The sequence below is a fragment of the Ictidomys tridecemlineatus genome, chromosome 13 (genome assembly GCF_052094955.1).
Source record: "Ictidomys tridecemlineatus isolate mIctTri1 chromosome 13, mIctTri1.hap1, whole genome shotgun sequence".
In the NCBI taxonomy this organism is placed as follows: domain Eukaryota; kingdom Metazoa; phylum Chordata; class Mammalia; order Rodentia; family Sciuridae; genus Ictidomys; species Ictidomys tridecemlineatus.
In genome coordinates, this window is record NC_135489.1 from 15,779,814 (window position 1) to 15,807,323 (window position 27,510).

The 27,510-nt window shown below is 44.8% G+C and overlaps 1 protein-coding gene across 5 annotated transcripts in view; it reads left to right on the forward strand.

Moving 5' to 3' along the window:
- Ccbe1 (collagen and calcium binding EGF domains 1) overlaps positions 1–27,510 on the forward strand; it is a 200,724-nt gene that overhangs the window by 157,862 nt on the left and 15,352 nt on the right. For all 5 annotated transcript variants that reach the window (XR_013429525.1, XM_078029935.1, XM_078029934.1 and 2 more), the window contains 4 exons: positions 5,997–6,049; positions 14,645–14,779; positions 17,139–17,291; positions 24,726–24,829. Coding sequence is in view for 4 of the 5 variants with exons in the window: in XM_078029935.1 (XP_077886061.1) it covers positions 5,997–6,049; positions 14,645–14,779; positions 17,139–17,291; positions 24,726–24,829 (445 nt within the window). In the remaining variant the exon portion in view is untranslated. The remainder of the gene's footprint in view (positions 1–5,996; positions 6,050–14,644; positions 14,780–17,138; positions 17,292–24,725; positions 24,830–27,510) is intronic.

Sequence of the window (27,510 nt, forward strand, 5' to 3'; positions counted from 1 at the left end):
GCCCACACTGAAACTGTAACCTCATTGAACAGAAAGTCCTTGTTCCCTGACCCACCGTCCCTGCAGCAGCTGTTCCACCTTGTCTCTGAATGTGACTGTTGTAAGTATCTCATAAGCAGATTCACACGCTGCCCTTTTGCGCCTGGCCTATTTGAATGAGCACAGTGCCTTCAAGGTCTCCCTGGGGTGCAGCCTGCGGCAAGACTTCCTTCCCCCATTTTATCTGTTCCCCTGTCAATGGACACTTGGGTTGCTTCATCTTTTGGCTGTTATGAATATCTGAGCCCCTGCTTTCAGTTCTTTGGAGAAAGTTGAAATGAATGACTGGATCATATGGTGACCGTTTCAGTCTTTAGGAACCGCCATACCGTTTTCCTCAATTGACCTTAACCATCAGTAATTGTGTATACAAGCAGATTAGGCCTAAAATGCCCATTAAGAGTCTTTCGACATTGACCCCAGGACTTGTAATAACAAGTGCACATGGGGATGAATCAATGAGTTTGGGGGGTTGGTTTGGCTTTGAGTTTACCTTGGTGATTTTGATATGGAATGATTATTACATTTGCCTAGGAAGAATCCCCTTTCTGGTTAAAAGTGGACTAAGCACACCCAAATCGGAGTGAGTTGTTTTACTCACTTCTGTTCTCAGGACTCTAATGTAAAAGGAATTGTGGTAGCTCCCACAAAGTTGAGCGAGGTTCAGTGAAGGTTGCAGGAAAGGGAGAAGGTAAAAGGAAGAGAGGAAAGATTGCTCACTGTAAGGAATTTCACAAAGAAATTCAGAATTCACTTTTAAATCTTCAGCTCTTTAAAATAATCCCTAAGGGATCATATTCTGTGTGCTTCCTGGCCGAAGTTTCCTATGGACTGTTCTCGGGCACACTTCAGGATGGTAGGAATGACAAAATAAATCAGGCAAATGGGGTTTTCTCACTTTTAAGTGTCATGCTCGTTAAGGGCTTTCTTGGCTACTCAGTTCTAATCTCTTGCTCTTTTAAAAGCTATTCAGGAGAGCCTGTTGTTGGAATGAAATACTAAATGGAAGGATTTCTTTAACAATATCTGGAAATTCTGTGTGTCTGTGCTCTGGCTTGGTGTCCCATAGCCTGGAACGGGGTACAATTTTCCAAAACAATTTGATTGCATTAGTAGGCAAAGAATGTTTGGCCAATTGCTTGGAACTGGAGAGGGAACTGAAGTCTAGCTTTTCATCAGATTTTCAGGTCACCTCACTGTCTTCTGGCCTTCACTTTCTTTGCTAGCTGGCTTAGCTTCTTTCTTCATGGTAACCATCTATGGAGGCACCTAGGTTTAAAGTTACTCCTCTCTGCAAAACCACTCCCAACTTTTCATTCATTTACCACATTCATATATTGTGTTTCAGGGTTAATTTCCTAAATCCGCGGAGCATGCCGTTGGTGAGTTTATTATTTGAAGTTAACAAAAGAGCAGGTGGCTTAAAAAAAATTGCTTTTCTGCCATCTTGAAATCAAAAGTTTCTCTCCTTCCTCTTCCATGGCCCCATCTTGGTTTTGGAAGGAGAGAAATGACTGCTATTGAGTAAGAAGTGGAAGAAAGGTTGGTTGTGAGGTGAGAGCAGGCAGAAGAGTTGCTTTTGCTGTCTGCAAAAAGCTGCAGCCAGAACACGATTCTTACCCAAGCCAGGCCCACGCTAGGCTCCTTCATCATATTCTTTCTCATCCCTGCAGCGTTCCTATAAGACAAATATTATTCATCCATGTTTTATCCACATGTCTGAAACTCGGCAAATTTAAGAAGCAAGCCTAAGGTCATGCAAGCCTAAGGTCATATCCCCAGCTTGTTAAATGTTAGAGACAGAATTGTAAAACCAGATTTGCTGGGCCCCAAATCCAACAAATGGCTTGGCACCAAGAGCTATAAAATTCTCTCAAAAATATGGTTCTCGTTTTTTAAAACAATCTGATACCTAGGTGCGTAAGTAGGCAGTTATGTAATGGAATCCAAGGAGAGCTTAGGAAAATTTCTGTTGTGGCAGGAGTTTATCTACTGACTCACTTGGCTTTTTGGTCCCTACTAGTCCTCTAATTCTGTAGATTTAAAAAAAAAAAAATCTTCTCTAGACTCCAGTGATCCAGTATGATGTTGTTATCTTTATTTTTCTAGTTTTTTCCCCTCCCAAAGCTCACTATCACACCTTGCAGATGGGCTGTATTTCTGGCTGCCCCCTCCCCCCTTCTTTTTTTTTAAACTGACAGTTCTCAGGGGCACCCAAGGGAAGCCTCCCCAGGCCTTCTTAATTACCAGAGTCATCCTTTCTATGTAACAGCCATCTAATCGCAGCCTCCCTTGCCAAGAAGTGAGAGAAACATTTGCATTTGGAAAAGCCAGCCCCAACACGTGACACATGTTAAGAACCACTGCCTCCCAGAGTCCTCGTAAGTGTTCCTCGTCTTCGTTTGTTTTCCTTGAAGATAAAAATTGCACAGCAGTGTTTGTACTGAGATCTAACAAGTGCCCTGGCTTGCATGACAAGATTTCCTTTTGGCCGTCTCAACTTTGTTATACATAAATAATGTTGTAAGTCATCCTTGAAATGGTATAACATGTAGCCAGTGTTTATTTTTTAGACTTTCTTGTATTTCATTATTTAAATGGCGAATTATGATTGGATGTTTAACATGCAGAATACTGCGTTCCCAGGAACGCTGAGGAAGGCAGGAGCTTGAACTGGAATCTTGCTCCTCTCTTGAGCAGAGAGCTGGGTCAGTGTGCAATTAAGAGAAAATCTGAAGGGGAAGTTCATTCTTAGCCAGGCAGGTAAATGATACCTGCCCATCCAAAAAGTTCCATTTTCAGACAGATCTGTAGCCTTTTAGAAGCAAGTCAGATCATATCACTGTCGTTTAATTTCACAAAAAGCAAATGGCAGGTTGCTTCTGGTACCACTGTGTGGGCAATTTCAAGTCCTCAAAATGCTGAAGAGTCGCAGTGCCTAAGTTCAATGTTGGGATGTGGAGAGTGTAAGGGTCGTATCCAGTTGTTATAAACTTTAAAATGCCTTTAAACATCTGACACTGTACCTTAGCTGCAGCTTTTAAATAGAAACGGGCAAATACAACCACATGCTTAAATGTGGCGTGAGATTTGAGAATCAAAAACACATGTTTCGTGCCTGAATTTTTCATGGATCACTTGAGTTTCTGACCATCTAGTGCGTTGCTCTTCCTCTTGGAGCTTTCTGCAGGACAGCCCCAAGTAATATAGTAGGTAATAACTGGCTTTATAGAGCATTCATTAAAAATTTAGCAATTTTTGGTTGCTAGGAGCTTTTTTAAAAAACATGGAAAACTAGGCTGAGTTTGAGTCCCACAAATTGTAAAGGTAGATTCTCCACGTCTGTTGCAAATCATCAGCATCATTTATAACCCCCTTGGGCATGTAAGATATTTTAGTTGGAGATGTTAGGAAATTATGCCTAAATTCTGGACCTTGCCACATGTCATTAATATCAGTAAGTTAGATGGGTACATATGCTGAAGAAAGATTCAGATAAATCTATACTGGAAGATGAGTATAGGCAGGAAAATGTATGGGTGGGGGAAGGAGAACCTTAACTGTTTCACTCAACCGTGTTTTGAGAGCATCCCAAATGCCACTGTTTTCCTTTTGAAAACTCTTCTCTGCTTTTGAAGTAAGATCTCTCCCACAGCTGGGCTGCATGTGGGAAATGCTGCAGAGGGGAATGGAGTGGTGTAGCTGTACCCAATTGGGCTGCAAAATTCTCCTGGAAAATAAAATTTCATTTTATTTTCATTTTTTAAATTGTAAATTTCATTTTTCTTAAGATTTATAAATCATGGATTTAATTTTGTATAGTAAGATTGTTTCTCCTATGAATGGTAAGTCACCAGTCGATACAAATTGATTTGACCAATAATTATGCAAATTTGCAAAAGTAAAAAAAAATTATTAAAAAATTAGGTGTATTAAAAATTCTTAAATAGAAGTCCTAATGTAACCTGGTTGAGCAGTCTGACCATTTGTTGAAGGTGAGAACTGGCTTCAGTATATCTACAGACATACCTAATTTCCCAGATCAGTTGTTTGTGCATCTTTCTCCACTGTACCATATATGTAGTACATTCATTCCAGTGGTCTGTATGCCAACTGCACACCCAGCTGCTAGACTATATTTAACTGAGCTTCTTTTCCACCTAGACAGTGTGTCCAGACAAAAGTGAGACTGGCATTGCTATAGCAGTAACCTTGTATCTGACTTCTATTACAAAGAAACAGTTTTTTTAAATTTAGCTATTATGTCAACTCAAGGTAACTTGGAGTATATTCTTGAGTTTTGAAGATGACTTGAATATGCTAACTCTGCCTCTGTGTGATGTTGGAAGTGGTGAAAGAAAGTTCACATGGACTCCATCTGGGAGAGACGGGAAGGGAAAGTAGCAGGAGCCATGGAGACGCATAGGGACATTTGCTCCAGTTCCAGTGGAAATGTTGATGTTTTTCAGGTAAAATGTAGAAACTTGTAACCATATAGGTCTATTTCCCCCTAGTTACGATTTTTATCACATCTACATTATAAAGTTAACAAGATATTATAATACTTCATAAAAATTAAGAGCAAAAATAATCTTCTACATATATCCAGATATCTACCACTTGTAATGTTCTGCAGTCCTTCCTGTAGCTCATATCCCTCAAGTATAATTTGTTCGGCCTGAAGAACTTTCCTTAGCATTCCTTGTCTTGCAGATCTGGTAATGAATTTTTAGTTTCCTTTTATCTGAAATGTCTAGTTCATCTTCATTCTTAAAGGCTATTTTCACTGGATATAAAGACAGGTTTGTCTTTTCGGCACTTAAATGCCATACCACTTTCTTCTGGCTACCAATACTTTTTTTAATGAGAAGCTCATTGTCATTAAAATTATACTTTCTCTGAATATGATACATAATTCTCCCATCTTCAAAGTTTTGAAGTTTTGTTTTGAGCAGTATCACTATGATGTCCTTAGGGATTTTGTGTGTGTGAGTGTATATGAGAATATGTTTAACCTATTGAGTATCTGCTAAACTTTAATTTGCAAATTTGTCTCAGACAAAATTTGGGAATTTTTCAGGTTTTTTTTTTTTTTAAAGCACTTTGTTCCACTCCATTCACTGCTCTCCTTTTGGAATTCCAAACAACCATATATTGGTTAATGTTATGTTAGACCTCCGATACTGGCCCCACATGACCCTGAGTCTCCATTTATAAAATATATCTAATTTTTTTTTTTTGCTTGATATTGGATCATTTCCATCAATTTGCTTCCAAACTTACTAGTTCTTTCCTGGATCATGTCTCCATTCTTCAACCTTATCAGATTTTTCCAAAAAAATTTTCAGATACATTTTACAGTTTCAGGAATTCCATATTCTTTTAATAGTTTCTCTTCTGAGATTTTCTGCTTTTTAAATTCATTATATTTTTGTCACTGAACATAGTTAATTAGTTTAATAGCTAGTTTAATGTCTGATCATTCCAATATGGTGGGTTTTCTGGGAGTTTGACTCACTGATAGTTTTCCCTTTTGAAAAGGTCACACATTGCACATGTTGTAGAGACCCTGCATCTTTGTGATCTTGTTCTTGGAGAGGATATTTTTTCTTTATTACGCAATTTACTTGGTTAGATTAAAAGTGAAATCTCTAGCTGGTGATAGGTGGCAGCTCAAGTTGTCATCGTTCTTTTTATAGTGTAAGTACTTTGACATCTCAGGTCATTACCTCATAGCATTCAGAGGGTTGATTTCATGTGTTTTGTGTCAGATCCTGTGGTCCTGTTGTGCAATATTTTTCTATTTAATTTTAAATGACTTAAAAGTATCCCATCTCTATTGCTTAGTTTTTCCTGGGCGTAAGTTCTTTCACTCAAAAACAATAACCAAAACCAATTTTATTTTTAATGTCATAGTCATCATAATTAAAATGCCTTTTTGTTTGTTTGTCTCTTAGGAAAAAGTGCTGCAAAGGGTATAAATTTGTTCTTGGACAGTGTATCCCAGAAGGTATGTAATGTAAAAGATGGCCTCATCTTTCTATTCGTGACTAATCATTAGAAGTCTATGAAGTTCAGATGTGTATAGAATATTATCTATGGTTATCTATTTATGTATAATTCTTTCTTGGCATAAAAATTCCTTGCTAATTTAATATGTGACATGCTCTATCTAAATTATTACATGAGGTATTCATATGAGGGTTTTTTGAGATATTACACTTAATAGGCTATAATTCCCTAATCAGCATTTCATAGACAAATTACAATACAACCCTCCTCCTTGTTCCCTCTACCTGGTTTTCATGTGCTAAACTTTAAGCCCCTTTGCATGACCATCAGGGGACGCTATCTAAATGCTCAGCCTAGCACTGCACACAGATGTTAAGATGAGCCCAGCCCTCAGAGACAGGAGGCAGATCATATGGAATCAGACCTGGATTCTAATTGAGCTTCCACATCCTGCTCAGTATGACCTTGGGCAAGTTAATTTTCTAACCCTTAAGTTTTTACAGGCAGGGATTGGTCTTAGGGTCATATGGACGTTTAAACTTTGCCTCATGTACTTGGAACAGGAGGCCAGTTCTTAAGCACTCAGTAAGTGGTGGCTGCTGCTATCACTATTAATAGCTGCGGTGTGTGCCTTAGAGACAATTGAGTGCAGCAGCTGTTCAAAGGTAACACACAACATGGAAGACCATGTGGACTCGCAGGGATACTTAAGCCGGGTTATCAAGGAAGGCTGCCCAGGTCTTAGCCAGGTAGTTGGAGTGGTGCAGAGGATTCCAGGCCAGCAGGGACATAGAAAGCACCAGGGACTGTCGGGGGAGGGCATTTGGTTTGGTTTTGCAGTACTTAGGGGTTGAACCCAGGGCCTGGCACCTGCTAAACCAGCACTCTATCACCGAGCTTCATCCCCAGCCCATCAGAGACTGAAAAGCCTGGGGTTAATTTGCTCAGCCTGGGATGGAGCACGTGAAAGAGCTCTCTTCACTACTGCCCAGGAAGCCAGGTGTCTCTAGAGGGAGGATGTGGAGCCCAGCCAAGCTAATTCTGTTGCGTTGTCTCACGGAGTACAATGTCTTCATCAGTGGGAAACAGATGAATCCCTCCTGTGTGTTGCTGTCTTTGGTAGAAGGATGGAAGAGTTCATTAAGTCCTGACTGACCTTTGAGAAAGCTGCCATGGGCAGCTGCTTAGGGAAGGATTTCACATAACATTGTTGAGGCCTGAGGTCTCTCTCGGCCGAATCTCTCTGTGCAAGCCAGTTCTATGGATCAGAGCCTGGCAGGAAAAAACCCATGAAAATCAGAATTGCTTTTCTTTATGAGCCAGCTCTTCTCAGTCAACAGCTGTGGCCTTTATAATGCAGTTTGGCAGATTCCAAAGAAAATTAAGTCGAGGCCAACTTAAGATGCTAACTAAAGACCTTGCTCAGTGTTACTGAAAAATACGTCCTATGGATACCCCAGACTTAGTTTCTTTAAATGTTAGCTATTGTGGTTTCAAACGCCTAGGCTTTCTCCCCTTAAAATGGGAGCACAGCACCTGTGACTAGGGTAACCAAGGGCTGAATATTTCCAGGCAAAGTGGACTCTACGGCCAAAGGTTCCTTTGCCATGATTTCTGCTCGCTCTTCTCACCAGAATACATTTTCAAGTTGAATTGTTTTAATCAGTGGGAATAGATTAGTGATTGTTTCCTCGACTAAAGATACATTTAGTCATAAGGGATTCTATCACCCACAAATGCAAAGCACAAATGTAGAATTCCAGTAAAGTCTGTATATTAGGGGCCTGGGGTTGTAGCTCAGGGGTAGAGTGCTTGCCTAACACATACAGAGGCCCTGGGTTCAACCCTCAGTACTAGAAGAAAAAAAGATTGCATGTTAGTGTTCTCCAGAGACAAAAAACTAATAGGCTATGTGTGTGGGTGTGTATGTAGTAGGGAGACAGAATTTGATTGAGATTTGTAAGATCAGTTCATGAGATTATAAAGGTACAAGCCCAGAATCTTCAGGGTAAGCCAAAGGCAGGCTCCTGGCAGAATTCCCTTTTTATCAAAGCAGGTCAGTGTGTTTTGCTACTAATCCTTCAACTGACCAGATGAGGCCCACCCACATACGGGAGGGTAATCTGCTTTACTCAGTCTGTTAATCTCATCTAAATACCTACACAGAAATGTGTGGATCAAATATCTGAGAACTTTGTCCTAGTCGAGTTGACACAAAATTACCCATCATAGTCTACCCCTTTTCAACTTGGCACCCATACACATTTAACCTCCTGAACTTAATCTCCGAATGGAAACGATCATAAGGCCATACCTCCACCTGATGCAATGTGCTACCCCCATGTAAAATGCATTGACACCTTCCCCAGAAAAGGATGTAAAGTAATATTTTTCTCCTCCACATGCTATAACTTAAATGCTGTCATGTTAAAGTTCACCGTATTTCGATGCTGTGATATTGTGTATCAATAAAATGTATTAACTTGTAAGAAAGATATTTGCACACATACATATTCTAGAATATAAATGCTCATGACAGTCATGGCCCTTGTTTCTGTAACTGGTCACATGGTCATAGCTGCTATTCATAACTTCTTTCTTCCACTAATTTTTTTTTTCCCTTTGCCTCCAATAAGCTCCTCACTGGGTCATGTTTCTTTTTTTGTTGTTGTTTTTTAAACCTGGTGAGGAATTCCACACCTTTCTTCCTGAGATGTTCATCTAGCCTGAACTGGGTGGTTGTTTTCCGTCAGCTGTCCTTGCAGGACAGAGTAACCCAGAGACACCGTAGGATAATTTTATATCCAGACACTCCTCTGCTGAGGAGTAACCGTCCAGCTTCCCCTTGTTATAGACTGTCACTGGGCCAACACAGCGACTCCCTTCCTTGCAGGCCTATGAGGCATGAGGACCCCAGTGTCCAGATGGCAAACCTACGGAAGCATTTTTTTCTCCTCCTGCAAGCATCCTCCATTTGAGACTAAGAGCATGAAGTCACAGGAATAGGAATCAGAAATTTTGCTTGTAGAACTGGATGTGTTGTTGTGAACATCTAGTCCCAGCTACTTGGGAGGCTAAAGTGGGGAGATCATTTGAGACCTGCTCTATCCCCAAAATGAAAAGATCTTCTCTAACAGATCATGGAGATGAAACTGGGTAATCATGAGAGATGCCACTCTCGTTTCCACAATCACCTTGATTGCTGATCCTGTGAATGAATACTGGTTAAGGGAGAAACCACACCATATATCAGGTACTAATTCACAGCATGCCCACTCTCTTGGTGGACTTTGGACCAGATGTCTAGGTATCATGGCCTGGCCAAGTTAACTAATGAAATTAACCATCCCAGGTAGCAAAAAGGAACTAGTATGTCTAAACAGATGTGTTAACTGATGAGTGGAAGTTAGTTTTTTAAAATGTTGCTGGCTCATTTGTCACTGAGTCGTGGGCAGTGACCTGTGTGGCCTATGGAGCAAATCTGGTCCATTCCCTGCCTCTAGAAATAAAGCTTCATTGAAATGGGGCCATATACCTATTCACCAAAGTAGTACTTATGGCTGCTTTTGCATGACATCAGTGGAGCTGAATAGTTGCAAGGGAGGTCTGCAAAGACAGGATCTGGTGCCCCTACGCTCGCCATTGTTATCTTGGCTGTGTGATAGGATGATCCGATTTGTTTGGCTCAGCAGTTACGAACTGAGCATACAACATGGGGAAGAAATCCCGGCTGTTACTCCAGGGGGCATAGTCCCTCCCCTGAAGGCAATCAGTGATGGGAACCAGCAGCAGAAAAGCAGGTAGAGCTTTCCCTGTGTGTCAGGCACTATGCCTAACGTGTCATCTGCTTTCATGTCCACAGGAGTGAAGTGGGTGTTGGTATGATCAGTATTTTACAGGTGAGGAAATTGAGCCTTAAAGAAACTGAGATCAGAGTGGCCAAGTTGGGAGGGCGGGTACCTGATCATTGTCAGAGCTCGTGAGTGGAAGATGGTCAAAGATCCATGGCATTGAGAGGAGACAAAATAGACTCGATGGAGGAGATCAGGGAAGGCTTTTGCAGTGAAGCTTGAAAACCTGGATGGAAAACCAGTTACAAGGCACTGAGAGTGAGGGTGTCGGGTTGGACATTAATTACTAAGGTGAAGTGAAAGAAGTATGTAAGAAAGAAGGTGTGACTGGGACCAAGGACAAAGGTAAAGAGAAGCTCAAAGGTAAGTCTTAATGTTGGAGAAATCTCAAGGAATTTAGTGCCCAACTTCAAATGCGAGTGTGACTGACCCATGCTTCATTAGTACAGACTTGAGGATCATTATCTGAAGTGCTTAGGACCGACCAGAAGAGTGTTAGGCTTCAGTTTCTTCAAATTTGGAATATTTGTGTAGATTTCACTGGTTGATCATTCCTGATCCAGAAATCTGAAATACTTCAAAATCTAAGACATGGTGCTCGAAATTTATCAGATTTCCAGTGTTGAGATTGTCAGAGACGCCCCACCTATTTAGAACTAGAAGGCTGGCTGAGCACTGTGTGTTGGTCAGGTAGCCTAGCGGCGGTTGTGCAGAATGGATTTAAAGGAGAAAGTTCTTGGGAGTATGATCCCTGTTTACATAGACTATGAAGATCTGAGATTGGAGCCAAGAGAAATACAACAGAGTATAGAAAATGTGTAAATTTTAAAGATAAAAGCCACATGACTAAGTTGATAGGCTCTAAAAAAACAAGTTTTCAAAAACAAAGGACAGAATAAATTTCTTAGCCTTGCCTCCCCCGCAGAAACTCCACAAAATTGGGGGGGGGGGCAAAAGACACACACCCACAAGATTTAAGGAGAAGGGAAGGAGAGATAACAGCAACAACATTTTAGAAGCTGGAGGACAGACAAGATAGTAAATAATTCAGCAAAATGAAAAGCCTTAGCCCTCAGCCAGCACCAGGGAAAACTAAGGAGCCAACAGTTTATACCGAAACTAATGACAATCAAAACTGAAAACAAGGGTTGAAGTGGTGTCAAAACAGGTTAGATTTAGAAGTCTGAAAAGTCAAGACTACGATGTGCCTCTACTCCATGCAACCAGTTATTGCCTCTTTTATACCCAGGCAGGAAACCAAAGATACCCTCTTCTAAGAGGGTAAAGCAGAGGTTCTTGAGGCTGGCTGGGGAGGACCACTCAGATGCAAGTAAGAACTCAACATCAAACGTGGAGGCATTAAGAAAATGCTACAGGTTGAAGATTTAAACACCCAGTGCTCTCCCTTCATAGTTCAAATCTCCCTTCATAGTTCAAAACTGACTTACTCTGGGAGAGGGATTTGTACATGCTGCCTCTGGACATAGAGCAGACACAAGGAAAGCTCTAGAAACTGATGCTGGAAGGCACCGGTCGAGTCACTTAAGCTGAAGCTTGGGATTCATTAAAATCCCATGTGCAAAGAGCTGCTGGTGAGCTATTTTTAATACTCCACAAGTAAACTAGAACAGCACCCAAGGAGCACCAGATGTTAGAGGAAAGCGTTCAAAAAGAAACGTAAGGGAACGTCTTAGAGAAAGCATGAGCTACCCAGACAGAGGGAAGCTTGGAATTAATTCACTTAGACTTCGGAAACAATACAGAATGCATCAAACAAAAACAGGGTGTCAATAAAAAGGAACAGGATGAAGAATTCTTAGAAATCAAAAACATGACAAATAGAAAATAGCAAAAGGGTTGAAAGGTGAAACTAAGGAAATTACCCAAGACCCAGAGCAGAAGATCAAAGAAATAAAAAGTAGAAAAGATGAGGAACAGTCCAGGGAACAAAACCTCAGGATAATGAAGTTACACAGAGAAAAGGAGTTGTCATTGAAGATGTAATTCTAGGAAATTGTCTCCAGAATTTTCTAGATAGAAAGGGCCCATCAAAGAATAACAAAGCCCCACATGAAAACCTCACTGTGAAATTTTAATACAATGGAAACAAAATTAAAATTTCAGAGGGGAAGTGAAATTCATATGAAAGATTTACTAGTAGAATCTCATAGGACTCAGCTGCAGTGAGCCTGAAAATTAGAAAACAATGAAGCGATGTCTGCATACTGTGGAAGTGAACTTCTCGTACAGTTTTATGCCCAAACTATCAATCACTAAAATATATTTTTAGACATGCATAAGCATAAAAATTTTACCTCTCATGACTTTTCTCAGGAAGCTACAGGAGTATATGCTCCAATAAAACTAGAGCATAAACCAGAAAAGAGGAAGACGAGGGAGGAGAGAGAAGCATAGGGTCAAAAGAGTGGATGGAATCCCCAAGATGACAGTGAGTGGACACACCAAGAAGTAGCCACAGAGATTTCTGCTGGAGAAGAAACTTCCCCAATCAGAAATGGGCAAATACTTAAACATCTTAAGAGATTTAAAAATTTCTGGAAGTCCCTAGAAATGAATCATAACTGTCATCCACATGCTCCATTATTTATCAGAACATTTGATAGAAAGAACCAATGACTAGACATCGAGAACTGAAAAGTCAAATGGGAAACTCTCCCAGAAGTAACAACCATGTACGGTAGCTCCCACCTTCTAAGCTAGGGGATCGGAGAGAGGCAGGAGACCCATTAAGACATAGAAGCTCGGAGGAGGTGGCACTGGGCAGCCGGTGCTGTTTCTCTGAACTCAGTTTGTGGCTCATGGATCTGGGAACCCCACTTGGGGAAGGAGCACCAGATCACTGGTGCGGGTGCCCCTAAGATGGTTGTGGTGAGGCTGCTTCTGCAAGTGTTAAACTGCAAACTGGCATTTACTGCTACTCTCCAAAGGGTCTAGATGGAGTTGGGTGGGACTGAGAAAAGGCTCAGGAACAGCAAGCACAGGCAGAAAGGTGCAGAGCCCCTCTTCCAGCCTCCATGTGTTTGTGTGGGTCTCTCTGTACCTACACCTCCCTGCAGCACCCCTTATTGAAAGCACCCAACAGGCTGGAGAATTGTCTCCAGAGCCTCACGTCACCAAGTAGGTGTTGGAAGAAGGTGGAGCAGACTTGAAACTAAATAAGCTCAATGACTGGGACCCCCAAAAACACACAAGGCACTTCCCTTAAGGACGTCAGACAGTTCTTCAGGGAAGGGCAGTTCAGTGGAGTGTAACTCCTGGCTCTGCCCAGAAGAGCTTTTATATTGTCACTCCAGGGAAAATCCTGGAGATTGACCAAACTAAAATTTCAACAAAACCCATTGACTAGACGGAAGGAACCAGAAGTGCCAAGTGCTGGGGTGGGGAAATGCCATAAAAATGCTAAATGTATCTCGTGACTGGAAGTTAATAAGGAACCTTTAAAGTAAAATAAAGGAAGCAAAGCAAATTGGATGCTTAGAGGTCCAGGGGTGAACATGAAAACAGCTGGAAGAGTTTAAGTGGCACCTAAGAAACGGAGCAGAGTGGGAACAGCTGCTTCTGAAAGCAAGACCTCATTGGGCACCACAGCCAACCAATGCCTTAGACAGCCCTTCTGCCTCCTCCATGGCTGATCCCAGTAATGGTGACAGCTGGCCGGACAGGGCAGCTCATTACCCGTCACACTGAGACTTGACTTTTGAGCCAAAGAAACAGAACTTTGGTTGCCTGGAGGTGATGCTTAGTTGAGGAAAGGTTAGCCATATAGTTTGTAGGCTTGGTCAGAACCCAGGCTGGCAAAGCAGTCTTGGAGTCCCACTTGTGGGAAGTATCATAAAACAAGGGCCGCTCACCAGGTCGTCCCCAGAATATCATGATCTTTGTCACAGAGACCTGTCAGACAGCTCACCTCTTCTCCTTCACATACAGGAGAGCAGACCCAGGTTCACCTGTGTCTCGGGAGGATCCATCTGGGACTAGTACCTGGAGATGACAGTGAGGAGATGCTGGAAATGATCTGAGAATGTCAAAATTGAGCTATTTAGAGCCAGAGGCCCTTCAGAAGCTCATTAAATATCAGTCCATAAGAATGGAGAGTAGCAGATGCCCCAATTCCTGACACATTATTGGGCACTCGCCCTCATATGCACAGGGATAGAGCCAGCAAGAGATCTGCAGCCATTCAGTCTCACCCAACCCCTTCTCACATGCAGAATCTCTATACACACACACACCATCGTGTGCACACCTACCACACTCACTTGTGCAAGCATAGGCTCTCTGAAGACTCTCACATATCTATTCCTAAAGCTGCCCTCATTTTTCTGCCAGCCAGCCCTTCCTCTTATATTTGGGCACCAAGGAAATCCTTCCAGCCCAATGCCCTGCTGGAAGGATTTCCTTGTTCCTCTAGCAGTTGCAGATCAAAGAGGCCCCCCAGGAACTGCCCCAGAGCCTGGCTGACTAAAGCATCTTTGCTTCTGGGCAGTGACCAAGACCCAAGGGCACAACGAGGCAACTTCAGAGAAAAGCCTGAGTGATGTTTGCCTTCTGCCACCACAGTGCTCCCAGAAGCTGCACCACAGTCTCCAGAGCTAACGCCCCTGTAGGTGGGGCTGCTCACAGGTCACACCTGCAGAATGCAGCCCAGAAGGCGAGCTCCAGGCCAGGCTGCCCTGCCTCCCCCTGCGGCTGATGTGAGTGCATGCTTTTTTTTCTTTCAGATTATGATGTCTGTGCCCAGGCTCCCTGTGAACAGCAGTGTACAGACAACTTTGGCCGCGTGCTGTGCACCTGTTATCCAGGATACCAATATGACCGCGAGAGACACCGGAAGCGGGAGAAGCCCTACTGCCTGGGTGCGTTGGCAATGCGCGTTATTTCCCAGCTCCTACCTGGCAGTGAGATGTAAAAAGCCAAAGACGGAGAACCAGGCCAGATGTAATAGAATAATGCAAAACAGGAAATGAGTGGTCTGGAACGTAAAACAGAGAAGCCAGAATGAGTGTTCTCAAGAGATGACTGGGGAAAACGGAGGTGTGCGTGTAGCAGGAGGTGAGGGGCAAACTTGGCTGTAGCTGAGCAGCTGCCTGGCCATCACCAGGGGCACCAGCTTGTTCTGGTTGTTTCCCTTGACTGGACAGTTCCCTCCTTGAATTCCTGAGGAGGTTTAGTGTGGGAAGCCATTCTCACTCGTGATTGGGCATCTCCCGGATTGGGGGTGAGGCGCTCTGGCTAAACTGTGTCGGAGCTTTCCCGACCCTCTCCTGGTGCAAGAGCCTGTCTGTGTCGGGGTGTGACTGACCACTGACCCCAGGGGCCAATCACTGACCCTGACCTTGAAGTGCTGCCCCCCTCGACCTTCATTGGATGGAATTCTCCCCTGAATTTCTTGTTCCCCAATAAAAAGCCACTCCCGGGTGTGCTCTGCCCTTCTCTCTCCTGATAGCCCTGAGTAATCCTTGCTGCCCTATTGGGTGGTTCAAGGTGTTAGCCAGAGAGGTGAGAGCCGTCTCAGACCTGGTCATAGAAAAAGATAATTGAGTCTGTGGGTTTATTTTGATCTCACGAGCTAACTTTTATGCCAAGAACCTTTTAATGAAACCAGTGCGCTGGTTGCATGGTGGAAGTTTGGGGCTCATGGTCTGGAACCAGGTGTTTGAGTGTGGCAAACCCATGGCTAACCTGTCTCCACAACTGGGTCCCTGCTTGAAAGGTTCCTGGTCCCTCCTCCAGACATAGTGAGCCACAGCTCTGAGGGTGGGTGCAAGGACGTGCATTTACGTGAGTGAGTGCTATGCTCAGTGAAGCTTCAGGTCAGCTGGAAGAAGAGTAGAGACCTCAGATGGACCCGGGTAGGAAATCAGCCATCTGAGCAAGGCTCCCTCCTCCATCGGGCACCTGGGAAAGTCTAGCCTTAGGTCCCCTGGTTTCTCCCAAAAAGCATCTGGGAAAGGTACCCCACACTGACAAGCAAATAGAGGAGGGTAGGAGGGACAGAGCTCCTGGGACACTCCATACAGCTCAGGGCTGGGCCCAGGGGCTCTCCTTTCCGTTGGTAGGAGCTACGTGCCCTAATTACTTTCCTGTAGACATTTGGGGATCAGCAGTACTTTGCATTCTACTAAGGAGAGTGTCCTCTGTGGCCAGTACAGCTGCTTCACTCTGACATTTAGGGTGGGAACACCTGGAGAAAAAGGCAGTCGGCCTGAGGAACTGCAGAGGAGGCTCCAACCACGGCCTCCATCCAGGCTACATCTGACAACAGTGTATGCTGCCAGAGGAACACCCGAATGACTGTGCTCACTCTTGGCACCCAGGGAGCCTGCCGGAGCTGGGTCCTTGGCTGCTTGTCCAGGCGAAAGTTATCGGCATCCTAAAGTTCAAGGCTGGGCTCTGTCTGCCCACATGTCACGGTCAGGGGCTGTGTGTCCTGGTTCCCACCCACTGCTACTGGGTGTCTTTAGCCAGTGAACAGGAAATGGAATTGAGCCCGTCTGCTCATGGTGGGAAACGGGTTGTTTCTCCCCAGTGCAGCAGGGGCGCAAGCCCATGGTGAGGGCCGTTGACGCGGACCCTCCGGGGTTACTCATTTGATGGTCTCAAGCCTCATTTCCGCAGCTCATGGGGGTCTGCTTGGGTCACTGATGAGGCAGAGATTTCCTAGGGAAGCCTCTCCCCATTCGACATCTGTGACTATTTTTTCATAAGTATCTCTTCCCAAGTATATTGTGTCCCTTAACTGGGAAGGGGCTATTCCTAAGTGGCCCTTGTGTCACATATGGAATTCCAGCCATAAAGGAGAACGTTAAAGACCTCGGCACACTAGGCTGCTTGCAAAAAATCACTTAGCTAATGTCTGCTCATCAGGGTGTGTTGGCCCCAGTGCTCCCCTTCGGAGCCCTGGGAAGTATTTAGGGACAGGCTTCATTCTCATCGTTTCCCAGGTGAACTCTCTAAAGGCCAGCCGTAACTCCATCGGGCCCTATGACAGCCAGGAACCCATCATTGGTTGGTCTGTAATGATAGTCACATGGCCAAAGTGCTGCTTCCACAAATGGCCCATCCTCCCAGCACCCAATCTCATGCCAGGCTCTGTCCCGTCAAGGTCTGGAATAGTGTTCTTGGTACAGGTATTATGAGGGACAAGTCCCGTGCCATCTGTGGCATAAGTGACTTCTCAGAAACTGAGCGTTTTCTGCATTTGGTTTACACCAGACATCGACGAGTGTGCCACCAGCAACAAGACTCTGTGTGAGCACATCTGTGTCAACACCGTGGGCAGCTACCGCTGTGAGTGCCGGGAGGGCTATGTCCTTGAGGACGACGGGAGGACATGCACCAGGGGGGACAAGTACCCCAACGACACTGGTGAGTGAGGCATGGAGTTGCCCTCTGTGCACATTTTTATATCACATGTTGTCAGATGATTATTGTATTATTTGTGTAATGTTTACATTTTAAACATATTGCCTATTACACATGTATCCCATGTTCCCACCCACTGCTACCCAGTGTCTCCAGCCAGTGGATCTTTTCTTTTTATTTGTCTATTTTCCTTTATATTATATAAATAATGCATATTACATTATATATAATGTTACAGGTGCTACTGTAGCCACAGATATCTCATTTATATAAGATTCTCAAGTACCTATATCATACAAAACATGTACAACATAGTCAATATTAATATCATACAAAACATGTACAACATAGTCAATATTATATAGTTGTATTTAGGTAATATGTAGTATTTTCATGTTGTACACAGTGAGCTGTAACATAATCTATTTAATATGCTTTTAATACGTATCATGTGTGACAATTATACACAGGCACTTGGGAGCCCAACCAGGTTCCTAGGAACAGGGCAGGAAGGGGCATTTACATGGACCTCGGGTGGCACCTGGGGTCTGGGGACGTATGTTCAGACTCCTCCTAGAGAGGAGGAATTAAGGGGACAGTGATGTCCATTCGCATGGAGGGGGTAGCTGGTGTGTTGGAGGAGGTGCGCTCAAGAAATCGGTAGCGCTTGATTTTTGTAGTAAGAGTGAACAAGAATGAGCAGAGAAGAGACCAGAAGGTCTGTATTCTCCCCAAGGAAACAGACTGAAATATAAAGACAAATCGCTTTCACATGAGGTACCACTCCACACCAGTGTTACTCAAAGCATGGTCCATGCTTTGTCCTCTCCACAAACTATTTGTTCTATGAGTCATGATTGGATAGAAATAGAAATTGAGTGTTTAGAAAACTTTATTTATTGGAAAGGAATTTCATTTAAATCCAAGCATTTGTTTGTGTTACATTATAGCTGATTTTTAAAAATATTTTTGGTTGTAGGTGGACACAATACCTTTATTTTTATGTAGTGCTGATGATCGAACCCAGCGCCTCACACGTCCTAGGCAAAGTGCTCTACCACTGAACCACAACCCCAGTCCTAGATCCAATTTCAAGCAATTCATTTTGCAAAATTATCAGTTCACAATCAGAAAAGATCTTACAGCTGGTTGTCCAACACAGTTAAGAAGCTGTTTTACATACAGCTACATAGTACCGACTACATTGTACACGTTTTGTATGACAATATAGGTACCTCAACTGAGATGTCTCATCACCTAGGCATAAGATCAGCCTGGTCTGTTGGGTTACATCTTTATTTAAATTTGGAGGAAAAAATAAGAGAAGGAAAAAAAGCCCCGAAGCTGCTGTGGGAGCTTCAGGGAATGCCTTGGGGGGCAAAATATCATCACCACGTTCACATCTGAACTCTGGGGTCTCTGCCAAATTACAAGTGCCCGTCATGAGAGTTTAGGATTTCAGCCTGTATGGAGGAATGTCCCGGGCCTTCCAGTCAGGATGAACTTTAAAGCAAATTGTACTCCACTGACCACGGTTGACTGGACAGCTTCCCTGTGGAGAAAGTCCTCGGTCACTCAATCTCCCTGGGCTCAGGGCTCGGCTCCTGTCTACTTCCCTGGGAAAGAAAAAGTTGCTGCAGTGCTGTGAGGGGGTTAGCTGGGCCTGGGCCATCCCTGGGAGGGGCACAGGTGCCCTGGGCAGGTCTCGTGGATAAAGAAATAAGGGACATCAAAAAGCCACAACCATCCGGGCGCTCCTGAGAGCCCAGCTTCAGAAAGGGGTGGGAAGACGGACAGCTGGGGACCAGCTGCCTCGGGAGGAAAATCTACAAGGCGAAATGAAATGCAGAGGAGCAACTGGGTTGAGTCTCGAGGAAGCCGCCAAGTGTTGGATACTGATGAGAAAAGCTATTTGGAGCCACCTTGGCTCTGGGCAATTGGGAATCATGTAAATGAGCATGGCCCTCAAGCAAGGGCAGACAGGTTAATGAAGTTAAAAACATTTATAGACTGTTCTTGTATTCAAAATTAAAATCGCTGCAATTTGTGGTAGGAGGAGCAGGGATGTGTGACTTGACTATAAATTATGTCCTTTATTGGGAAGAATCTCATGGGAAAATGGGGTGCAGCTTTTTATTCCACTGTCATGTGGGGACCTTGTAGAGAATAGGTTGCAAGAAAGCAGCTTTGCAATTTTTCATTTAAGAATTGGGTTTCCAGCTGTGCTCTCTTGAGCTGTTGGGCTGCAGGCTGCTCAACCTGGCAAGTGTATTGTCTCTGCCTCACATTTCTATGTAGAAAGAATCCGCTTTATAGGGGCATGAAGGAAGCCTGCAGCAACCCGACCAGGCACAGAACAACAGACACTTGCTGCCGAGAGTCAGGGCAGGAGTCCATGATCTGGCTGAAAAAGTAATAGGATCTGCCATCTATGAGGAGTCTCAGTCTGGTGGGGTGGAGTGGTTGGCAGTAGATGGACCACAATTAGCTGGGACCAGAGTCCAGGTGGGAGTTAGACAACAGGTAATATTTTATAAGCCGAGTTGAATTGCTTTTAGTCTTGGGTGACGTCGACCTCCTGCAGTAACTTCTCACCTCCTGCAGCTACATTGCCCTTCAGTCCAAAGGGATGGCTCTGGGTCAGAGTGCAGTGACGAGGTCGGCCTTGGTGAGAGGTGCTCACCTGGGCCCCCACCTTCAGCAAGGGTGGGGCCATCTCATGACATCTTTGAAATTAGTCAATACTGTATTAAGTCACTACTGGGGCTTCACTAACCTGGTTGATTCCCTGACAAGGGTGGTGATCTTCTTATAAAAGTTTGCAAATAAGAGTTTCAAAATTCAAGAAGTCAGTTTTATTTGGGTGACAACCAGTTAGACTTCCATGACCGAACTGAGTGAAAAGTCTGAGTCGCAGTATTTAGCCAGCACGGTGACACATGCCTGTAATGCCAGCACCCTGGGAGGCTGAGGCAGGAGGATCACAAGTTCAAAGCCAGCCTCGGCAACAGTGAGGTGCTAAGCAACTCGGTGAGACCCTGTCTCTAAATAAAATACAAAATAGGGCTGGGGAGGTGGCTCAGTGGTCGAGTGCCCCTAAATTCAATCCCCAGTACCTGCGCTCCAAAAAAAGAAACACATTTGCAACTTTTTTCCCATCTTCCTTGGTTTTTAAAGACATATTTTATCTCAATAATATGTTGCAGCATTCCCCCATATTGTGTTCTGACTTGGGGGTCCTTTGTGGTGGTGTGAAGCCTTTCTTCAGGTCTTATGCTCGGATGTTTGGGAAAGCATGTACTACTGCATCCACTCACAATTCAAAGTTAATTTCGATTAAAACTACATTTTGCAGAATTATTTAAGAAATCTTACTGTCTCACAGGTAGTGATATCCTAAGAAACATGGTTTGGGAAACATTTAATGTCAGAAATCTTGGCAATGGGGCCAAACTTGATAGGCCATCTGGTGGACTCTCGGCCAAGGGTGGGTGTTACCCACACGTGGAGCAGCCCAAGTTCATCGGGGGAGGTGGTTTATTGTGGAGTGTCCAGCATCAGTGAGAACAGCACAGTGCTGCTTCATGCCACCAAGTGGAGAGACACTGGGTTCCTCTTCCAGTGCTGTAAATGGAAAATGTTCTCATGCTTAACCTTGTAAGAACTGTCTGGTGGTTCAGTCGTTGGACCTTATTTTAACACAGAGCTTATCAGATTAGAGCAGGGACTCTTCCCCTTCTCTTCCCCCGACTCCTCATCCAAATACAGCAACTTCAAATAATTAGAACAAAAACAAAAGCCCCTGTTAGGATGCCACCATCTGCTGTACCACACTTCCCCAGCAGCAGCCTTACGAAGCAATCTCAGTATTCAATTTGCAGTAACTAATCCCCACCGAGCTCACCCCAGACATATAGAAAACTAGCGTACAGTCTTATATCGTGCTAAGAAACATTCCAACACCAGTGGCCAGGAGTCTTTGGGGTGGGGACTGAGGAGTCATTCCTATGTAGTTAAGTAATAACCAAGGACAACAGGTACGTTGTGTGCCCTGAATGTTCCAGTCCTGACTCAAGTGGTTGGGCCAGTGAGGACCTAGGGCTGGCACTAGTGGGTTCCCGCAGAAGGAAGGAAAAGTGCCCAAAAGTCATCACATTTGACAGCTGTGGTGCCGGGGGACGTTCCTTGACGTGGAAGTTAGGGGGGAGAGTAACGGCTGGTTCCGTCTTCACTAGCTGCATGAGGCTGGCAGTCTTGGAGCCTTGGTTTGCTCATCTGTAGATGGGGGTGTTGAATTCCGTGAGTCCTAAGGACATTTCACCCTCTAAATCTTCAAAACTGGATGTCATGTGGTGTAAGTAGTAGTAGCTCCTACCAACTCGGGGAGTCCCCGACAGTCTTCATTCCTTGGTCCTCTGAACAAGTACTGATGCTTGAAAACCTGCCCACCTTCATGTGCCTTTTAAGCAGAGAACTTTCCTTTCAGTATCTTAGAAGATGAGCAGCTGTGGGCTGGGGTTGTGGCTCAGTGGTAGAGCACTCGCCTAGCATGGGTGAGGCACTGGTTTCGATCCTCAGCACCACATAAAGATACATAAAGGTATTGTGTCCATGTACGACTTAAAAGTATTTTTTAAAAAGATGAGGAACTGAACATGCAAACATTCATCTCGGCAGTAAGAAATGTTACGGGTCCAAAGAGCCGTACCTCCTGGAAGAGCAGAGGCAGCTAAGCAGTTTCATCTGCTCTGGACTAATAAGCCCCGGCATTTCGTCACCTTTTTTGATAAAGAGAATGTTGTGTTTAAACACATGGGGTCTAAAGTCGCCTCTCCTTCCTCCTGTTTTAACTTTGTTGTCCAGTGTCTGTAATGTTAGTCAAGAATTTAAAATCAAACAGGCAGAAAGTAGAAGGGAACATGGCCCTCAAATGGCCTCTGATGATTGAAAGGTTGTCACAGGCTTGGTGACACAAGCCATCTGGCTGACAGGCATTCAATCACTTTGATTTTTCTCTTTGAAAATACTGAGCTGGAGCCAGTTTAGTCACCCCAGGGAGTCAGTGTAGCACCATTTGGGAGACAAATTAAGGAAATGTTGGCTCCGTAGTAATTAGGTTACTGGTCTTTATTTTTCAGCTTTTGTTTATTTTCTGATAACATAACCATGACCTTCTTCGTCACTTATTAAAGTTCAAAGTGTCAGAGACAGCCAGGTGTTTCGTGTAACTTTCAAGCTCTGCTAATCCATAGATGAGTGGTTCTCGGCCTTGGAATCACCTGGGGAGCATTAAAACACTGATACTGTTGTTTTGCTACCACTCCAGGTGGTTGGGGTGCCCAGATTCTGCAGGATTATTTTTTCACCCCACACCCAGGTGACTGTAATGTACTGCCAGGGCTGGGCACTACCACCGGAACACAAAGGGGCACAACTTAAAAACGAATGTGCTTTGTTCACTTGTGGCACTGCCCACTTGGAAGATTCTGGGAATATTCTTTGGCTCTCCGAGGTACGATTGGGTATTGCTACTGTCATCATTTGTGAGGCATTATATTTCTAATGCTTAGGGTGTACAACCTGCTCAATGAGGGTAAAATTTAGAGCTCTGCGCCCCCGTGTGGTTGATCCATTATATTGCTCCTTTAAAATACGAAGAGCTTGGAGCAAAATTTAATGGCAGAAGCCCTTTCTCTGAGACGCACGACTACATCACTGAGAGGGCTGAAAACATACAGGAAGAGGATATCACAGGCTCTCAAGGACCCTACCACATGTTCTCTAACTTGATAGGGAAACAATAAAATCAACAGCAAGGATACATTTAGGGCACCTGCTGTGGGCAAGGCAGTGTTCTGTTTCCTGCATGTCCCATCTCATTGACTTCTCATGTCAGCCCCGGACGACAGGTGCTATTGCCATTCTACCGTTCAGGGAACAGTCCAGAGACGCTGACTTACCTAAAAGGTACTCGGTTATAGCACTAAAATTTGAATCTTGTCCAAGTTGGCCAGCCCCTACACCACTCGCCCCTGTGCTTCAAAGTCAATAGGAGCTTTGAGTCTTTTGGATAAATGTTAATCTTGATTCTCTGTCTTCTGGTGATTCTACAAAGGAACAGAAAACGGTCCAGGCCTCTCCGTGGTAAAAGATTGCCCAGCAGAGCTTCCTCCGTGGAACCTGCCTGGCAGATAGCTCCCAAGTGTTTTCAGTGGAACTGCTAGTAGCAGTCTTGCTTCACGCCTGCCTCCCCCTCCCAAGGGCCAGTTGGACCCCTGTAAGTGCCAGGTTACTGTAGACAGCACTAATTTTCTTCTTTGAGTCTTATTTTCCTTATTGGGATAAACCTCTTTAGTTTATCTTTAGTTCATCTTGAAGTTGTCTAGTTGCCCAATTACACTCAGAAAACTCAACTGGGCATGTGAAAATAGAAGCAGAAAGACTTCTAATTTGTTCTTGCCGGCCCAGCTCTGCCAACAGGGCTGGCTTCAATCATAAGTCGTTGAACAGGTGTCTTCGTCTACTTCGCATTTGTATCACCCCATTCAGGGCCTAATAGCAGATGCTCCACAGAAGGATGGGAGGAAAGGGAGGTAGAATGAATGGCAGCTGGATGGACAGATAAATGGCTGAAGGATGGATGGATGAGGATAGGTAGAGGGAAGGTAAGACAGATGGATGGGATTGTATAAATTGTGTCCTTGTGAAGCCCTGAAGCCTTAGTCACCTTTGGTTGTAGAGGCTGGTGGAGTTCTGCATGAAGAGATGATCCAGGCTCTGGGTCCGCTAGGCTTGTTGATACCAAAGGCTGCTTGAGGGACCTCCGTCTCTCCCACTCCGATCATCCACTCCACTGGAACCGGCACAGTCGGGTCCACATTCTGGCGGTGCTAGGCTGACTCCTCTCTTCAGCAGAGTTCTCTTGCCCGTCTCTACTTGTGAGGCCCCACTTGGCCTGCGGAGCTTCTCTGAAGACCCAGGTGGCCTGGGGTGATGAATGCCAGCTTGGAGTCCCCTGGCCTGAGCTGGGGGATATCGGCAGCCTGTGAACACTGGCCCTCTGTGGACGTTGTCAATCACGTCAAATTTACAGAACCCGCCCCCAGGAAAGGCACTGATAAAGTGCCATTTCAAACATGAAAGGTGTAGATAATCAAAGGGCCACAGTGCACTTCTCCACATATTTCGGATGCCTGACTAGGAAGAGTTGAGCCCAAGGGCAGCACGGCTCTGTCACCGCTTCCTGTCTTCAACCTGGATGGCAGGGACCTGAGAACTGTATAATTGTCGGCATTTACCCTTCACATGTCCGCCGTAGGCTGCTCTGTGACCTCCCCCCACCGCCTGCCCAACCGGGGACTGCCTTCCTGCAGCAGTTGCCCTGCACCTTGGGTCTCCTGACCTTCCGTATGGAACTGAGCCCATCCTCTTTCCCAGGGCACGAGGAGAAGTCTGAGAATGCGGTGAAAGCCGAAACTTGCTGCGCCTCGTGCAAGGAGTTCCACCAGATGAAGCAGACGGTGCTGCAACTGAAGCAAAAGGTACGAGGGCAGGCGGGGGCCGTCTTGCGGGGGAGAGGAGGGCTGGTGTGGGGGGCCTGGGGTCAATGAGAAGGCAGATCACGCGCGCTGCCCGTTCTCTGTGGTTGACGCCAGCTGGCTGTGGACTCGGAATGGTCCCACTGAAGCCACTCAGGGAACAATGCAACACGAGGCGAAGAATCAAGGAGGTGATTGGACACAAGGTCCGTGGGCATGGCAAAGCTGTAGCACTTTCTCCTAAAAAGGAATGTCCGGACATGGCCTGGGGTAGCCCTGGGTCGTTGTATCTTATGTGTGCTTCAGCAATAGGAAATATTATTTCTCTAAAGTTCTGTCAACTGACAGCCTTCTGCAGTGGTCTTTCACTTTTGAAAAAGTTTGACCTGCCCTTCATCCAGCTCTTTGCACCTAGGGAAGCAGGCCTTTGGGACCTCGTGTCACCAGGCATGAAGACTGACTTTATGAAGGGCTCCCTGAATGCTGGACAGGATACCAGGTCTCCAGCAGTGTCACGCTATGAGTAGGGTCCCCGTGGCAGATCTGGTGATTTGACATCTTGCACACCTGTCCTGACCCAGGGAATGCTAATACCTGAGATCAGCATGCTAGTGTGTCAGCAACTCAAATTGCTTTTAAGCTGCTAAAACATAAACTGTTCTGTTTATTTAATTGCTTCCACTCAAGGCTCTTAGTAGATCAAAGAGGTGTGTATAATCTGTTTAACTTTGGCAGCCACTTCTTCTAAAGGGCAAAAGGGCAATCATGAGAAAATCTTTTTTCCTTGTTCCACAAACTTGCAACCAGCCACTAATGAGAACCACAGCTACCAGTTAAACAAGCAAATCAACAGACTAAGTCGCTTTACAGTCTCTTACACATTGTTGCTGAAGACGTCGTTGACCTTAGCAAAGGTACTCATATATATTTGTTGTATAATCATGAGCAAAACATAGCTCCGACCCCGAGTAGCTTGTGATCTGATAGGGAGATCAGGCAGCTCACCTTGTGCGTGTTCCAGTGTAGACACAGGTGAACAACTAAATGCCACAGAGATCCCTGGGTGGAGTGTGCATTGACACTGGTATTCATCAAGGGGACTTAAAAGAGTGTGTGGAATAGTTACAGTCGCATTTTGTAGGCTGGAGGATGGAGGCTGTTATCAGTGTCCCAGGCTTACCTTGCAAGGCACAAAGCCACCTTCACTTTCCTTCCCTGGAAATAATCCATGGGCTGTAGGGCAGTTCTTCCCAATAGAACAGCAGAGTTAAATATCAATATTCAGAAATTCAGGGGCAAAGTTTGGCTTTCCTTTCACCTCCTTACAGTGTATTGTAATCAATGAAAGAAGAGCTGTTAAAAAAAAAAATTGAAAATGTGTATCATGATACCTGTCACCCCCAAAGACCCTGCTGCATGCTGTGGAAAATCCTCTAGGCTGTCTGATCCTGCAGAACACCCATGTGGTTGGGTGGGCTGGCTGGCAAGAGGCCTTCCTCCTCCAAAGTCTCCCTAAATATGCATGGTGACAGTTCTGAGAAACTGGATGCAGACCCTTGAGGAACGTTATGAGGAGCAATTCGTTTTTAAGGTATCTATTAGAATGTGTTACATCATATAGTTTATAAAGCAGTTGTACATCCAGAATCTCATGTCATTATTTCTGTAACCCTGTGAGAAAGGTACTTGCATTCTCGGGGGTAAAGTAAGTGCCCGAGAGGCCAAACCTCACACCTAGGTCTTCTCACTTCTATTCCTGTGCTGGTGTTCGTACCATCAGTTGATTTTTTTCATATCAGCTGGCTGCCGCAAATGCCATCGTTTTTTGTTCACAAAAGAAATTGGGACAACTGCCCAAATAAACATTGGCCAAGAAGTGGTACCAGGTGTCCTGGTCTGTGGCCAGCCCCGCCGTATGAAGTGACGGCACTGTTGAATTGCACCACTGTGTGTGCAGTCAGCCCAATTCCACGTGTGGGATGCTGCAGGTCAAATGCCCTGGGGCCTTCAACAATAAATTGTAAAGGACAGGGGAGGTGGCAATCTACCTACAGAACACAAGGGACTTAAAAGGCCTGCCGTTTTCTAAAGGCGAAGGGCTAAACCATAGCCACTAGGCGTGGATGATAGATCATTTTGTAAAACACAGGAAGTAATATTAAAGTGAGGTTTGGTGTGGGAGAAAAGTGGTGCGGTTGACTTAAGTGTGTTTGAAAGGCTGCTTGCTCTCCAGTCATGTACTAGGATATGTATCTGGTTTTTGAGGTTTCTTGATGGTCTTATTTTCCAACGAAGTTTGTTTTTGTTAATGCGATGCAGACCCCAGTGCCTCTACCCTTTCATATTTTTCCCCCCTGTGGTATGGGAAGGAAACAGGTGATTTGGTGAGAAAAGGGATTTAGGGGAATAGATGAAATATCTGTTATTGAACTTCTGGATCGGTTTCGGTTCTGCTCCAGCGCTGTGAAAAACTAGAGCCAACCAGCCTGGGGTCTGGGTTTTGTTTTTTTAAGCTATTTGTATCCCAGCTGCAGGGACAGCTGGAGATGGGGATGGCTACGGAGTCCCAGGGGAAGGAGACCCGAGAATGGGGGCCAGTCTGGACCCTGCAGGTTCCATGGTGGCCACTGGGAAGCCAGGGATCTCTTTAAGCTAATGACCTTTCCTCTGGGGAGCCATTAAGG